The sequence below is a fragment of the Magallana gigas genome, chromosome 5 (genome assembly GCF_963853765.1).
Source record: "Magallana gigas chromosome 5, xbMagGiga1.1, whole genome shotgun sequence".
Classification (NCBI taxonomy): domain Eukaryota; kingdom Metazoa; phylum Mollusca; class Bivalvia; order Ostreida; family Ostreidae; genus Magallana; species Magallana gigas.
In genome coordinates, this window is record NC_088857.1 from 8,063,964 (window position 1) to 8,081,976 (window position 18,013).

Here is an 18,013-nt window from a genome sequence, read left to right on the forward strand (position 1 = left end):
TAGATCCGCGCATGGAAATTCAACGTCTGAATAATTGAAATGAATGACAAAGCAAAAATGTGGTATCTTGGCAAAAAATGATTTAATTTATACAGATTCAAACGGTATCAGATATTCTGGGACACCCTGAATGATCGACATGAATGATGGACAAATAATTGTGCTGCCACGTTAAATCAGTAGAATCAGTACTGACCAGTAGTAAGGTAGTAAATCAGCAGAATTAGGTCTTTTCCACTTCAATGTGAAATGCACAATGTTACATGAAAATAAGCGCTGTACATTTTTAAATACTTGAAAGCGTGTGATCTACGCAATCATTTCCAATTAGATTCATTATTTTAAGTTTAAAATAGCGATGCTCATGGAAACCGCATATTGAAGATTTTATAATGTTTGCCAAATATAATCAAAGATCAGTCAAAGGTAAAAACAAAAAAAAAATATAGACGGAAAACCCCATATGAATCACGTTGTGTGATATTTACAGATAGAAGTAACGCCACCCAACTCTAAAACACTATTAAACTCTGGCGTAGGAATACATACGACAACAAAAAATATTTAAATTGTTTAATTTGTGCCATTTAAAATCTGATTATTTTCAAGGTACAGTATTTATAAAAAGGTTTTCTTGAAAACAATGCTTCTGAATACATCGAATTTATCGATTATTTTTAAATATTTAAAAACTAAGTCTTTTTAGCGGTGATGATTTGTGCTTAGACTTAAACACTGTTTCACTTCCGGTTTGCCAGAGTAACTGCATAAGAGAGTTGATTAAAACCATCTCCATAAACATATACGTCTCGAGTGATTACAGTCCATGTAAGACCCGAGGTGTTCCGGGGGGGATTCAAAGCACATATAACTTCAATACGTCTCTTAAAAGGAAGAAATGTATTCCTTTTTTGCGAAAATTTATCTCTCAGCCCTAAATGTTTATCATCTATAATCATAATAAAAATTCTTGCCAAGTATCTTTTTCAAAGAAGATATAATCGTCTAGAGCCACGGTCTAAGTACAGTCCGCATGGCTTTCTTCCACCCGATCAAACGGGAGAGGGTCGTACATATATATACATGTATATTGACCATGGTTTGCAACAAATAAATAGAAACTTTACATGAAGATTAATCTTTTTCGACAACACACAGCTTAGCGGGTGATTTTATAAAAAAAATTCTACGTATTTCACTGAACATGTAAAATGTGTTGATAGTATTTTGCCTCGCCTTTGTTATTCAATATCATCATAAATAATACAGCTGTCATGTGAATGCAACCACACCATTTCAGGAGAAATATATAGGAATATCAATTTCACAGGTAAATATGTAACAAACAAAACAAAATGCGCAAAATATGTAAAATGTACGAAATGTTAACACCACGACTACATATGAAATACTATACCCTGGGCTGTTTATGCCCTTGCTTAGTTACACCACAGATAATTAATATCTAGGTTCAATATTAAAGTACTAAGAAAGATAACTTCTGTTTCAGCCATATCATTCAAACCTGGTCGCTTGGTAAGATGATATTTACCAGTTGTTATACATGTAATCAATCACCAATCTGTGTATAAATGGCAATGAGATTTTTGTGGTAATTAAGAAATCTAACCCTTGTTACCACTTACAGTGAATAGAAATTTTAAAATTTTATTATTTTCATTCTATTAAATATTAGAGAGGTTTAGCAAACCAACGTGTACATGTAGAAAGGAAAATATGTGCATTACGTAATCATTTTGTGTAATGACGATTTCCTACACGTACACGTGTACCGGAATGAACATACGTGTTAATTGCAAAGTACCCGTAAGGTTAGCTGCAGAACTGTACCTCTCCGGGAAAAAAAATATTGATAGACCGGAGAGCTACAGGGCCACCCTTTGAAAAACTTGTATATTTATTGCGCAGAAAAACGTGCGCTAGTTTTCGACTAATTTACCTTATTTATACGCAAATTCTGTGAAAACAATTAGTACGATTAAATTCTTCATGCAATTTACTACTGATATCGTCTTTTCACTTGCCTCGGATAGTCCTTTAAACACCATCACCAGTCCCGTAAATCCATGTGGTGCACTTTGTTTACATGTAAAAATGGCGACTCTCGATCTCGATGTAAATTCAACATACTTGATTTTCCGAGGTCGGTAGCGTGTTTCGGAGAAAGTCTGAGGCAAATAAAGAGGCGATATCAGTAGTAAATTGCATGAAGAATTTAATGGTACAAATTGTTTTCACAGAATTTCCATATAAATAAGGTTAATCAGTCCAAAACTATAGCGCAAGTATTTGTGCGCACCGGGTGGCACTGTAGCTCCCTGGTCGTCCATCCTATTTTTTCAGACCGGGAGCTACAGACCTGCAGCTAGTACAATACATGTCATCTTAAAGTGGTATGAGACACCTCCATATCATATTGTGACTATTTATTTTTTGAATTGTAATACATGTAATATAATCATTTTTTCCCCGCGCTTATTTAGCACCTTACAGTGAAGCGCTTTGGGTTACAGTTAGATGAATAACATGTTCATTCGTCGTACATAGAAAATAATCACAGAGGTATAATAAAGGGAAATATTCTTTAAAGCAATTTCTTTCAGTTCAAAGTAAAACTTTAGGGTTTTACTTATCGTGGGACTTTTGTTGGTCACACGGTTTTCTAAACACATGCAATAACAATGCATTTAAATTCAGTACTCTAAGGTAATGCGCATTTTTATAATATAAATCATTTTAAACAGGTTAGAACTGGGTCGTATATATTTCAATCTTCCCCGTCTCTATATATAAGTTACTTATGATTATAAAAAGAAATTGAGAAGAAAATATCAATTTAAAACAATTTTAATTTAGAAAAGTTGGGCAAATTTCAGCTCAAATCACAGATCATCGTTAAATCCTAAAATATAGTAATTATCTTGAAAGAATACACAGAAGATGAATGGCTGTACTGTCATGGCTTTATTATTAATAAGTATGATAAAATTATAACATAATTAAGCACAGTTAATTAAACACAGTTGATAATAGATTACACAAAATATACAAGCAATTCAGAGGTTACAATGCAATTGTCAAAACAATGGATGGCGCCGATCCTCAACTGGCATTTGGCAGCCAACACTTAAATTCAATGTCAATGAGCCATAAATTGCTGGTAACCCAGGAAGGAGGACAGCAGTTAAGGTATCACACCGGTAATAGTTCCATATATACTTCAGAATTATTTTTTTCCTTGACTGCATTTTTACATTTTCCTTTACTCAGTTTTAAATTTTTTTGTACCACTAAGTAGGATATTTCATGTATTTAGTTAGTTGGTGATATATTTTCACAGGGAGTACTTCTTTGAGGGCACATGCAGCGGCTTCCTAGGGAGTGTGCAGTCTGTTTACATACAGCTGGAAAACACGTGGTTTTGAGGGTAGACCTGTTTGGAGCTAGATAGTTTGAAAAAATGCCGTATCGCTTGCCCTTTTTATGGTGTTAGCTGATGAGATAGGTAAAAAATAACATTTCCTCCGAATATTTTGTCATGAAAAATACAAACTGATTTTCAAGAATTGTTTCCCCTCTATAGTGCTACATGTATATAGTGAAAACAATTACCGGTGTAATACCTTGAACCAGCAATGGCTTGTATAGCAATTCTGTATCACTCGCAAGGACCGACGTAGAGATAAAGCCATGACGATGAGGATACTGGATTCTCAGCTGAAAGCATACAAGTAAACCAGCAGCAAAAAAGGAAACACAATTAGTTATTAGTAAAAATGACAATAATACTTGGGCAACCTAACCTAATATAAAAAATTAACATTAAACACCTAATCTAAGAGAATTAAAAGGCAGGGAGGGTGGGTGTTGTCTTTATGAAAAAGAGGAAGATGCTATTTTTGACATGCGCAAGTGCGCAAGGATTGGGTGAAGCAGGATTATTATAGATGGGGGAGTTATCTCGCTTGCCACCAGGTGTGCATTCTTCTTCGATAAATGGAACCTACCACACAGGATAGTAAGTTCACTTATTACTAATATAAAAAAGATAGCCCATTTGCAAAATTCATTTACTCAGTTAATGTTTTAAGGTACTCTGCACGAAGAGGTTTTTTGGCTAGATGCCATGTACTCAACACGTAAATAATGTACAAAATACAATTCAAACCCGGATATGTTTACTTCTTCTTGTTAAAGTCGTATTTAGGGACAGAGAACTTTCTTCACAGTGTAACAGTTTATGTTCACTGATAACATTTGTTGTCGATATAAAATGGAGACGATAGTTGGTTTGTTGTTTATAGGACTTGTGTCCGGAGCTTCGTGTTTCCTTACGGACACCGAGGGTTCACGAGGACACTATGCAATGTACGTATGGCGAACTGGGTTCGATCCCAACGTACACGGGTGTGACCAAACAGACTTTCTGGACTGGAATAGCAAGCATAGCCATTGTTTTACTCACACGTGGAACTCTCCAGACAAGAGACAATGGCTGTGGAATACGTGCAACCTTCCTGGACGTGAAATCTCCAGTATATTTTTAGCTGATGTTTATCACAAAGTGAAAGCCGGTTTCCTCTCCAACGACTGCGATTCCTCCGATATCACCTTGTTAAGAACAACCTTGTCGGAGGGTCATAGCCGCGTTACAAACCTGAAGATTTACGCCCTATTTGCGGCCAGTGATATTGAAGTTTCGGAGAGGCACATGGTTCCTTATGTCGTGTGGTATAATGATAACTGTGCACGTAAGTCTTCCTGTTTCACTTGCAATTGGTGCAGTCAAAACTTCATAGCATCAACAGAAGTTTTTTTTTCTGTTTACTTCATTATAAAAACGTAACAATATTTACCAAAGTAGTTTGAAAAATAAGATATTTATTGTTGTGACATGTAACATGTTTCACTCGAACAAATGTTACACTACAGTAAAAGTAAATGAAAATGGCATTGCTACTCTTATTGATCAAATATGACAGTATTACTTATGTACTTTGTTTTGGAATAATATTACGTACATAATCGACATTATATATATATATAATAGATACAGACCAGGAAAAGTTTGACGGTGTTGCTGTTAACAATGAGGCGTATGCCGCCATAAAATGCTCCAGCGACTTAAACCAGAGGACGACTTACTTGGACCGTCTTCAGGAAATACACGACGGCGCTCAGAAACAGCGCCACGGCCGGCTGCTGACGCATTTCTCTGTAAGCTGGCACTGGGGTCAGTGTAATGGACACAGCCAGCCCTTTCTCTGGCGCGGGAAAACATCTGACGCATCACATCACATGATCGATATTTTTGACAGTATTGATGTCCAGGTAAACTGATTTAATGTTGATTTAGTTTCTCGTTAAAAGGAGTTGTCTCTCTTTGAGCCATGCAATCTTTTTCAGGTTGGGTACACGACGTTTCCTCAGATTAATGAGAGGATGGACCTAGCCGGACTGAACTACTCCCGTCTCCTCAACAAACAAAGTTTTGTTACTTTCTACACTGATAAGGTAATACATAAAAATATAAAATCTATAAAAGTATTACCTGAAATTCTAATGCATATTTCTTTACTTTCTACGCTGAAATATTTGTAAACGTACAACATGTATTTTTTAATGCATCTTACGTCTTTCCTACACTGATATATTACTATTTATATCTTAAAAGTATTAACAACTTTCCTTACTTCTACACTGACAAGGTAACACATAAAAAATATTTATAAATGGGTTACGTGTAATTTTTCTTCTATTTTTTATCTTTCCAATATCTAATTTCAGACAGAGCCTTGTCAGATCACCTTCTTCCCCCAGACCTGCAGGTGGAGCGGGAGGTCGGAATCAAACCTGTTCAGTGTCATTGACCAGTTTCCTCAGAACGGGCTTAGTGGGATTCAGCCCTGCATCCACTACTTCAGAGGCGTGTATTCCAGTGGAGGGCATCCCGACTGGCCCGCCCATTCCAACCATTAATTGGTGCATTTCTGTAGAATTAATAAAGAAAATTATAACCCCTCCCCCCTCCTCTTTGTAAGAGTATTGATATTTTTGTTGTTTTAGAAGAAGACTTTGAACTTCTACAGTATTTTCCAATTTATATATCAATACTTCATGGAGTGGATCTAATTGTTTTTGGAATAAAAAATATTTAATTATTACATGTATTTGCATTCATATATAATATATAAGAGAAATGTGAAAATGTCCAAATACATATATAATCATTAAGTTCATTTTCACTCATTTAAATATTTAAAGGACAGATATATTTTCCAGCTATCTCTTCCGAACGTAAGAAAATAAAGTGAATGGGATTTTACAAGAAGTGTATCAATTTCAGAAACGCGTAATTTCCTCTTTGCAGTTAAAGTCTCTTTCAATTTTACTATAATCACGTACTTATCAAAATTGTGTTGAGATTATTCTGAAAAGGTAGACAAATTTAAGATTAAGCAAAGCTAAAACAAACATTATGCTGACTGAGTTTCTTTGTCACTGTCAAAGTCTTTTAAACTAGCAGATGCGTGGTCGTGTGCCGAGCGTTCGTCCAATTTACTACACAATTTTTCATTTTCAATTGTTCCAATGTTCTTGGGATCAGACTTCATCTTCATATTGGAAATAAGATCCTGTTGATAGATATCAATTATGTTAACTAATATTTGGCCCTTATTAAGTATCCTGTGAGCAGACGATGCGGCCAAGTCAAAATCTCGTTTAGCACGTGCATTGACGAGACGTGCACGCGACTTCCCCGAGTTATTATTCGTGTGTCTCTTCACGCAGGTATGGAAACAAATAAAATGTAGAGCTCATTAATGACGTTTTGGATTGAACCAAGTTTTACTTCGTTGACAACAAAGATAGCATCGTCGAGAACCAAGCTTAAAATTCGCAGAATGAAGATTTTGCCCCGGACTGTTCTATAGAGCCACGTGACAGGCATCATGTCGGTATGAATTCTCTCTCCATCCCACAATTAAGAGTTCTAATTCCAAGTTCCTCGTTTTTCAGACTCGTGCCAAGAACTTACTTCAAACAAACCGAAATCTGCACCTGGACAGAGCAGTTCTATCACAGAACAAAGCAATTCATACGATGTTCATATGAAATATTAAGCCTACTATTTTATTCAATTTAATTGTTTACAATTAATCCTCTTTTCTCTCTAATGATTGTTTAAAATCATTTATTCATTAAGTATAAAATGAAACATATATTACAGGTTATCACAATAATTGGCAACTTAAGTACACGAGTATCAAAAGTCACTATGACATTGGTCTGGTGAAGGTCAAGCTAGAAAAGCTTAATTCAGTGGCGTCGGAAGCAAATTGAAAGTAAGGGGGCTAGACTTACCAGAAATCTTGATAAAAATATTGGATTATGATTTTGGTTATGTCTATCTTTGCACACAAAAAATGAGGGGGGGGGGGGGGGGGGGGATTCGACACCTATGGAATTTACATGTACTTCGTTAATGAATTAGAATCGAGATCTTTAAATGTTTTACAGAGTTTGTCGGTATTGCGTGCTTTTCACATGGTGCTACACTGACAGGGTAATCGACGAAGCAAATCACACAAAAAAAAAATGTTTTTCTCAAATATTTACTTTCTCTTAGAACCATTTTAACAAGGCCTTGGACTTTCAGTAGGATGTAAATATCTATTTCTTGCGTCAAAACAAGTTAAAATGACGCTGGTTTCGAGTGAAATATACACCGATTGCGTAGTCTTCGCTCAAAAGCCAGACAAATCTTGTTGATTACAAAGAGCCATTACTGAGTGGCCAGCAATGAAATAGACAGGCCTACGTATACGTCACATTGCCGATTGACACAACTACCCCGGCAAAGTCCAAGCTCTTGTTAAAATGGTTCTAATATTAATCGCTACTATGCTTTGTATGGCTAACTGATGTTAGATTGAACACATTTTACTCTATAGTACAATACACTTGGATCGAACGAAAGTACTTACAACTCACTAGGTTAACATGTCGTTGCATAATGCCAGAGGAAAAGTATATTTCGCCTTCCCAATTGCGCTTTAAACCTAGTATTATACAATTGTGTGTGACTAATAACGATTTATTTTTTTCCCCTTTCTGAAATGCAGAGGGCCAAGAACTGAGCTCTGTGGTACACCAGCATTGACGCTCCTATTGACCGTTAATGAAGTTCACTATAGAATCGCATGATATGCATTTATGTCTATTTTAAAGGGGCACGGTCACGATTTTGGTCAAAAATTATTTTTTCGATTGAAGTGTTACAATGCTTTCGTAAGGCATTTTAAAAAGGCAACCAAAATTTGAGTGTCATTTGTTGAATTATAAGCGAGTTACCAAGCTTACAATTCTTCGCTATGTAAACAATGCTTTTGTTTACATTTTAAATGTTGAAGTGAAAATTCTCGTTCTAAACACAAAATGAATGTGTTAATCGTTAGGAACTGTTCATTCATGCTTAAAATTAATAAGAGGATAGACAAATCAGTTTAAAGGTATATTGAACCCATGTAAACAAAAACAGGGCATGAGCCCTGTTTACATGACGAAGAATTGCGAGCCCTGTATCCTGCCTAAAACTCAACGACTGGCACCCAAATTTCATTAAATCATTAGAAATGCATTCATAAAGCTCTGTAAATAATAAAAACAGAAAAATAAAATCTGACCAAAATCGTGACCATGTCGTACTTGTAACTTTAATTTTTGAGAATGACCGTTAAAGATAAAGAGCAAGGAACGTCATAAAACGTTTTTATTGGAATTATAAATTGATTTAACAATTGGCCATACTGTTAAGAGGGTATAATGCATTATTAAAGGGACTTGGACACGATTTGACTTAAAATTTTCAAATTTTGTTTTTCCATTTTCAATGTTTATACTGATAAATATAGAAGTTTATAATACTATGTCAAAATTTGAAACTCAAATATCAAGTTATAAGCAAGATACAGAGTTCATAATACTTTGTTTTGTAAACAAAGCTCGAATATAGTCATTTTTACATATGTGTTGTATTGGTGTAAGTTTCAATCAAATGTATCTTTCTTTTGTTGATAATAGTATTTATGAAGATATTGAATTAGTTTAAATTGTTTTTTACATGTCATTTTGTCTAAGAAATGGTAAAATTCTACATTACATTTTTTGTAAACAACTATAAGACTCGAGCTTTGTTTACATAACAATCAATTCTTACCTCTGTATCTCGATTGTAACTTGACTTTAACATTTAATATTTTGGTCAATCATTTAAAATGCTCAAGTAAACCATTTTATACATAAAAAATAAAAATAAAATTTTTGATCTCAAATCGTGTCCAAGTCCCTTTAAAAGCTTTTATGCTCGTTTGAAGTTAGAGAAATCGCTATTACTGGAGGCTGACATGATGTAGAACGCTTTCTTTCTGTTTCTCAAGTAATCAACTAAATAAAAGTAAAGGATAGTATTAATCAGTATCTAAAGAATATAAAATGTGTACATGTATAAACTATAATTTTTTATTTAATACCGTTAAGTGGCAGCCGTTTTTTTTTTTAAATTTCACCCAAATCCATGTTATAATTGTAATAGGAATATTTTAAAATACATTCACAATTCCGTAAATTCGGAATACCTCCGTCGAAACAACGACAGCAGAACTTTCTTCGATGCTTGGCATCTGCTTATAGTATTCTTACATCTATGCGGATATATCTTTCACATTTTGACAATCGCGCACGAGTCAACGAACATGCAGTTTGTCATTGGTTTTTGATATAACGGAAAGTCAAAGGCAAAAGCTCTAGTCAATATTGTTCCATGTTTTCCACAACTTGATAGTTTAGAGCGAATCAGTCATAACTACATGTAGTTATGGTTTTTTTAGTATTAATTAATTTATTAATTGGATAGACATTGAGTACTTTTCTTGATTATGCACTAAAACAACTGGTCAGGCACATATTTTTTTTTGGGGGGGGGGGGGGGGCAGTAAAAACTAAATGTTTACTTTAACCGATTAGGATTTTGATGATTTTGGATTTCAAGACTTTCTTTTCTTTTATTTAATATAATTTTTTTTGTCTGTTGGGGATTTAGATTTTTTGGATGAGGGTGCATCCACACATGACAAAGCTAACATAATAATCATATATGTTAAAAACTAGACCCAACTGGATTTGCAGATAATCTACGATACACCTTTTATACAGCTTTATAAAAGTCACATATATTTGACATGATATCCAATTATTATTCGATATATCTACAATTTCACCGTTAACCGTCTTTGTCTGTGATAACATTACAAATCAATTTTAAGCCTATAACCCAATAATTTCATGAAAAGCTGAGCGACACAAAATGGGCGTGTCTTACAGCATAACCGAAACACGGTATCGGCTGCGCCGCGTAGTAATATATAGCATGTGCTACATGAAATAAAAAATACTGATTTTAAAATATTGTTTTAAACTGTCGAAATTGGAAATAATATAAATATAAGTAATAAGAAATCACTCTTTTAATATTATGAGGTGATAATTTCGGTTGGAGCGTGGTCCAATTTATCATAAAGTCATTCGGGCTTTACTTGGATTTGACCACATCCCGACCAAAATTATCACCTCATAATGCTTAACGAATGATTCCTTAATCCTTAAGTACATGTGTGTATAAAGCTAATATATGCAAAATATTTAAATTATTATTGACTAGAAATGGCCTTTTTTTATCTAAGAGAAGATAAATGCAAAATTGTACTCTGCCCCCCCCCCCCCCCCCCCCCCCCCCCAAAAAAAAGTGCGTCGATGTTTCACCGTTCGATAATTAACTTTTCGCATATCTTATTAATTCAGTAAATTCTTAATCAATCAAATGAATCGTCTGAACACAGAAAATTGTTATCGTGTCATATCCAGAATCCACGTGACCAACACGTGTACACCAGCTGTAGCATCGAATCGAAGTTTCATGACAGTTATGTGTATCTTCTGGGAATAGCATAATCTTTATGTTCCGTCATAAAATTTCGATCAGTAGTTTTTTTCTATCGAAGACAAGGCTGTATATTTATTAATAATTTAATTTAATGAAAATAATTTTAATTCGTCGTGTGCGGCTTTAAAAGAAATTTTATTGAAAAACATACAATGAATTAAATACTTTCCCAAAAAATAATAGCAATTTACCCCGGTATCGCAACAAACAGCTACTTTTAATACCAATACTGGGAATCATATTATTGTGTTTACACCTGCGCCCTGGGGTGATTGCCAACTTTTAATTAAGTATTACAAGTAGTAATTTCTAACTATTTCTACTGGTATCAGTGCCTTTTTAATTTTCAGAAGCAAGTTACCAAGCGCAATGAAGAGTACATTTTTAAAATGGTCGATTCCACTTATTTTCCTTTAATACACGACACTGGATTTTGAGACTTTTTCTCATAAATACTTATTTTTAAATGAGAATTGATTTATTCCTTCAAATAGATGCATTGTATTGGACGTAGCAGTTCTTCGGATTTTATGGATTACTATATCCGATTTGCTCACGTACGCGTATTAACACAGAAACTTGAACAAGTATTTTTTTCTTTAAAATTTGGAGACAAAAAAAGGAAAAAATATGGAAATTTTAGAAATTAAATTTTGAACTAATTAATCGAATAAAGATATCCGAACGCTAATACTAGTAACCAAGATTGGTGTCGAGTATAAACTATTTCATTACTTTTAAATATCATATTCAGACGACTTTTCATAATATGTAATGAAGTAGTAAAGAAAGAGGATTACATAATTCCCATTTGTTTATTAGCTAGTGAATTGTGACATTCGAAAAGATATTCCACTGATATGATGACCATAGCAAAATGCTCTGCTTTAACTAAAAAGAAATTACATTGTTGATTATAGAAAAGCGTTTGATAGTGTGAATAGAAACAAGCTATTGCATAAACTTGCCACAAATGGAGTCACGGAAAAGTTGTTAAATATTATTAAGCATATTTATTGAGAGTTATAATCATTTGTCAGATATAAGTCTGAACTGTCAAATTATTTTTCGTCTACTTAAAGGGGCATGCTCACGATTTTGGTCAAAAATTATTTTTTTTTGTTAGTAAGGCATTTTTAATAGGCAACCAAAATTTTGTGTCATTCCTTGAGTAATAAGCGAATTACAAAGCTTACAATTCTTTGCTATGTAAACAAAGCTTTTGTTTACATTTTGAATGTTGAAGTAAAATTTCCAGTTTTAGACCTAAAATGAATGTGGTGAACGTTAGGAACTTTTTATTTATGCTTAAAATCAATAAGATGATAAACAAATCTGCTTGAAAAAGATTTTTACTGGTATATTAAACCTATGTAAACAAAAACAGGGCACGAGCCTTGTTTACGTGACAAATAATTGTGAGCCCTATATCTTGCTAATAACTCATTGACATTATTATGAAATTGCAAGAAAAAATCTTTTTGAATTACTTTTTAATAGGTTTGATGAAACAATTTTAATTAACTCACATTTGCTTCTTTGGGGTAGTGACAATTTGTCTTACAATACAAACTGCTTTATTTTTTCAGCAGTTCAAAAGTTCATTAAAGAGTCTGGAAGATTTAATAATTAAATTCCTTTTTGCTTTTACTGTATATTAACGTTATCTACTATATATTTGCAATTACTTTGTAAATGTATGTCTATGAATTTAATTATTATAAAGTCAATAACTATAAGTAACATGTAATATTACATGTACTATGACAAATGTATATATTGTATGCATTATCATTAGGAGAGGAACTTGTAAGTTGCAAGAACTTGTTTCCAACCCTTTTGTGTTATTTACACAATGAAATATGTTCAAATCAACTCATTGACAGACTCTCTAATTTCATTTGATCACTATATATGCATTCTTAAAAAAAATAAAAATAAAAACAGGAAAATAGAATTTGACCAAAATCGTGCCCTTTTAAGCATAGAGAGGCATTGTCGTCTTTTCTTGATGTTGATTTTCGATAAAATGATTGTTCCAATTTTACTGTATGGTTCTGAATTGTGGGGTTTTAAAAAAAATTGTATCATTGAAAAATTGCATCTTAAAGAAAGTGAGCGCACAAGATTGTAAATTTGCAGGAATCCTCGACACGAATCAATTGGGATTTAAATGTCTATAACCTCGAAAGGCTACGTACAGGTTTCAACAAAAATATATCATGTTGAGAGTCAAAATACATGGCTATTCCGGTTATTAAAAAACTCACAAGCTTTCAAAAATGGCAATGAGAGGTAAACCGAAAACTTGTTAGAAATGTTAATGCAAACATATTTTAATGAAGTTATATTGTGTATATCCTAAAAAACTAGTAATAAGAAAAGAAAATAGTGTTCATTCAGCAGATCTAGAAATCAATAACAACAAATTAAAATATACCGGCATATTATAATTCAACATCATGTTACAATAACAAACATTTAAAACAAAAAAGTTTAATTTTTTTTTAAAAGACCACCAGTTGGATTTGAACCCAAAACACTGAATGTTTGTATTCACTAATCCAGGACGAAACCACTGAGCCATGCGAGACTTGTCAATATGCTCTATAAAGTACTGTTTGAAACAACATTGTCATATCAATGGACTTTGTTTTTTATCCTTAAGTAGTCATCTCTAGATTTTTTTTAAAAAAGCGACATTTTTAATGTTGAAATATATCATGTTGAGAGTCGAAATACATGGCTATTCCGGTTATTAAAAATCTTTATCTTTTAAAATCCTTTAAAATCCTATCTTTACACGTTTCAAATTTGTGAAGAGAAGACCCAGAGACAACAAAATCATTTAAAAACAGTTGTAAATAAGTAGGAATTTGCACGAATTGCATCGTGTTGCTACATTTAGACCCATATTATAATAAAACCTTTTGCATTTCAAATATTTGTCCACTCATTCCACATCCAACAGACACCAAATACCGGTTATATTTCGAAAAATATTTAAAATTAATTGATGAAATTTTCACTCTCCTTGTGCGCCCAGATTCCTGCCGAATGTACATCTTAAATATCAGATTGTAACGCATCTAGTAAAGGATTGATCTATAACTCGTTTACCAATAACATTTTTGTACCTAGAAATCATATAAACTCCGGTTCTTATATGAATAACATTACTACATAACTTAGATTTAGAACAAGCAACCATAAACTGCCAATTGAGTCAGGCAGATGGAACAATGTACCTACAAAACCTGCGAATATTATTGTCATTTAAATTTTAGACCATGTGATTTTATTTGACCCTTTCAGTTTCGCAGTAAAAATCATACCTCGTGTTTATAGTTCATAGAATCTAGGTACTTGTAGTCAAATATAAAATCTAGAGCTTTATTGATTTTAAACTTTATCTTCATTAATTGGTGGATAAAATGTGTTCTAGAAATAAATAAAATACAAAAAAAATAGTTTTTGTCTGCTGTTGCAAGTTAACATGCTTGTGGAGATCCTCCCTGAGGATTAATTTTCGATCGGCTGACCCAGTAATGGCATCAATAGTGAAACAGACTATACTATTTTATGGAGAATGTTCCTTGAAAATGATTCGATATACAAAATTTTGATGCAAAACAGACACTCATTATTTTTCTTAAAACATGGTATTGCACACCACTAGCATCAAACATGGCTATGATTTTATTAAGCAACCCGTTGTTTATATTTTCAACCACTATACACGTGGTTGAACACGATCGACAACTCTGTTCTGAATATTATCGTTTAATATAAATAACCGCTATATGGTGAAATAAGACATATATCTTAAACGATTTTTCATGTTTTAACATAAAGCCAAGTAGGATATGATATGAAAAACGACAAGTACTTACGCATTTTGTGAATATTATCCGAACATTTATACTTCCGCTCGAAGTTTTACAGGAACTGAACAAATCTCGGTGAAGTCTCGTGAACTTTCATTCGAGCTCCTCTGGATTTATTACATAGTTAGCAAGGATAAAGAAAACATTTCGAACACATTCGCAGGGGTGACCTAGAAATCAACGATTTTGTAATTTATGTAAAAATAACATTAGCGACGAATATCATTATATTATATGTCCGGAATTGAAAGAATATTTCAAATCTTTTGAATTATTTTCATGTAACAAATTAGTTATTAAATTATTAAATTAATAACTTTTGTAAATTTAACAATATTATAAATAAGAAAGTCAACTCTCCAGGTTGATGTGTACAGTATACACTCGTTGTTGATTTATACAATATGAGAATAAATAAAATGAAATGAAATGGACTTATGACTAAAAGCATGTTGAGGTTACCAATTTTAGGAATTGTATTAAAAAAAATATTACTGGACTCGTCCTTCAATGTTCAAGTTAGTTCAACTCCTTGCCATTCATAATCGCAAATAATTGTGCCATCTCGCAATGTATCTGCGTGAGGATGGAGAAAACGGGAATATAAGACTATTCGTACATCCAATTAATGAAAAATCTTTAAAACCTATTAAATATTGGATATTTTTCTTTTTTGTTCGCAAGTTTTCTTTTAAAATCTGTAATGAAGATATTAATCTGAAAATATTTTTTTTTCTTTTTGAAGAAATTTAAAAACAATATCTATATATATATGTGTCAACTGTTTCATTCCAGCACCTGACATTTTAAGAAGCCTTCCTGTTCTTCGACCACCTGCATTTCTGGGTTTCTTTCAAACCTCTCGTAGACTGTATGCTGAGAATGTCTATACCTTTTAATTGGTTCAAAGAGTATCAACGACCTGTGGTGCGTAAAAGGATAGACTGTTGCGCATTTAAGGGCGGTAGCTTCCTTGTCTGAGCTCACACCTTGTTTAGACAAAGGCATTGGGTTTTGAAAGTTAAGGAAAACAGAAATTTGAGCAGTATTTGCCTTTAGGTTTTCCATCTGGTTTGATGAACTTGAAGACGAAATTATGAGTTTCGTATTTTACCAGTGTAGGCCGTATTTGTTAAGAATGTTGTTCTTGAACTCTTCAGTTTTCCTCACTGAACATTGCTTTCACATATTTAAACGCGATTTAATAATAAATGCTCAACGACATGCACTCTTTAGTCGTTATAACTATTTTTTTTCACCAAACAGGTGCTCTACAGTTGTACATAATATACCCAAGATAATTTTCAATCATCTGAGATACAAGAGAAACAAGTGTATAGATTTTAGTAATTCTTCCCTCCAAAGAATATGTTATCATATTGAACAGTTGACACAGGCATATTCTTTTTCCCCTTGGATTTCTCAACGAGTTCTGACAACAGGGTTCGAGTCTCTAACCTTTTCCATTGTAGATGATTGACACGTAAACGATAAAATTGATTATGTTCAAAAATAAAACTACAGTTCGACGAGGCATCTCTAAAAAATGTTCAGTGTATATTAGTGCAAAGGCACTAAGTATATCCTACATCCACTCTGTTCAACCTTATACAAATTAACTTCTTTTATCATTTTCATTTGACCGAAACAAACCAATTCGAAATGCTTTACTTTAAAAATTGTTCTCTTCTTACTTTTCAACTAAAGGGAGATGATTAACATGATTAACTAGTGAATTGTGACCAAAATGAATATATCTACAATTAGACAATTTAACAAGATTTTCAATATACATGTATTAGTAACGAGGATAAAAGGGCAAAATTAACAATTCATTGGAAATAAATTTATTTTTTTAAAGGAACTAGAAGAAAATGTTTAAATTACAGAGATGATTTTTTTTTCAACATGTTAATGTTCAAATTCTAGAAGTAAATACTGATCGAGTATAAATGTTTTCCTCGACTCTCAACAATTGATTTTCCTTTTGAAACAATTTATTGACAAATACAATGAAACAAACTAATATTTAGTCATCTTTAAAAGAATCTGAGAGTTATTGGAGTTGTAATTTCAAGAGTGGTGTATTAACCATCTGAAGATATTAAAGTTACGAGTTGCATTCAAAAAATTCAAAATTATGCATAGTAATATACAAGTCATGCAACTGTTAGAGATTGTTACTGAACGTTATACTTGTGTATACCAAAACTGTGAATCAATTCAAAAATGGCGACGCTATCCAAATAAAGATATTAAAGTACGAGAGAATGAGAAAAACCAACAAAAAGAAGCTTTAGGAACACTAGATAAGAAACAAACGAAATCGATAAAGACTGGTCCTGAGAAAGTGAGAGGCAGGAACAGCGGTCAATAAAGAGTCTTGTTTAAATGCTGGGAAATGCAACTTGGACGAGTTTCTCATGAAAATTACTGTATCGCTCGCGTGTATCATTAATCGATGATCTTCAGTTACAGTAGATGATTAAATTAATATCTGTTCCTGTTTCAATGTCTCCACAACCCCCAAATTGTCCCAGGAAGGTAGCTGGTTAAATATTTATGTAACCATTGTTGGAAAACTTGATTTGTCTTCAATGACCAGTGTGAGAAACTTTCTGGTGGATAAAAATATATATAGACAAATAATAAAGACATCATCATCAAACATATTTCTTTATTACTTGTAAAACAAAGGTAATGTACTCTTATATTTTAAATTGGAAAGAAAATACTACATAAAAATTTTACATTAAAGTAACTGGTCTTCGGTAAAACTGAACATCTAATTTTAAGAAAAAAGTCTAACACTGGAATTGACTTAACACAATCAACTGATATAAGATAAAAAGAATCAAATGGATCAATTTCAAACATCTTCCTTTTGTCAAAGATGGTGCCTTCCAATTCGATCCATACTAGTACACATACTTTATTATAGATTATTACAAAACATATCATAATGAATGTGCAGCTTATTTTGTTCTCGGTCATTTTAATTTTTTAAAAAGAAAAATTAAAACCAATTCTAAAATTCTGTACAATATACTATGCTCTTGCTTTTCGCTTTTTTTTCATGTTTATTTATTGCTGTTTATTTCAG

At 32.8% G+C, this 18,013-nt stretch overlaps 1 protein-coding gene across 2 annotated transcripts; it reads left to right on the plus strand.

The window, feature by feature from the left end:
- Positions 1–3,821: 3,821 nt before the first annotated feature.
- Positions 3,822–6,185, plus strand: LOC105341732 (uncharacterized). Of its 2 annotated transcripts, XM_034482113.2 has the most exons (5): positions 3,822–4,039; positions 4,326–4,772; positions 5,072–5,352; positions 5,428–5,535; positions 5,809–6,185. In XM_034482113.2, the coding sequence occupies exons 1-5, from the start codon at positions 4,018–4,020 to the stop codon at positions 5,998–6,000; spliced, it is 1,050 nt and encodes a 349-aa protein (XP_034338004.2). In that variant the 5' UTR covers positions 3,822–4,017; the 3' UTR covers positions 6,001–6,185. The 2 variants fall into 2 exon arrangements, with proteins under 2 accessions (XP_034338004.2, XP_011446716.3); XM_011448414.4 differs by lacking the exon at positions 3,822–4,039 and having other exon boundaries at positions 4,138–4,772.
- The last annotated feature ends 11,828 nt before the right edge of the window (positions 6,186–18,013 follow it).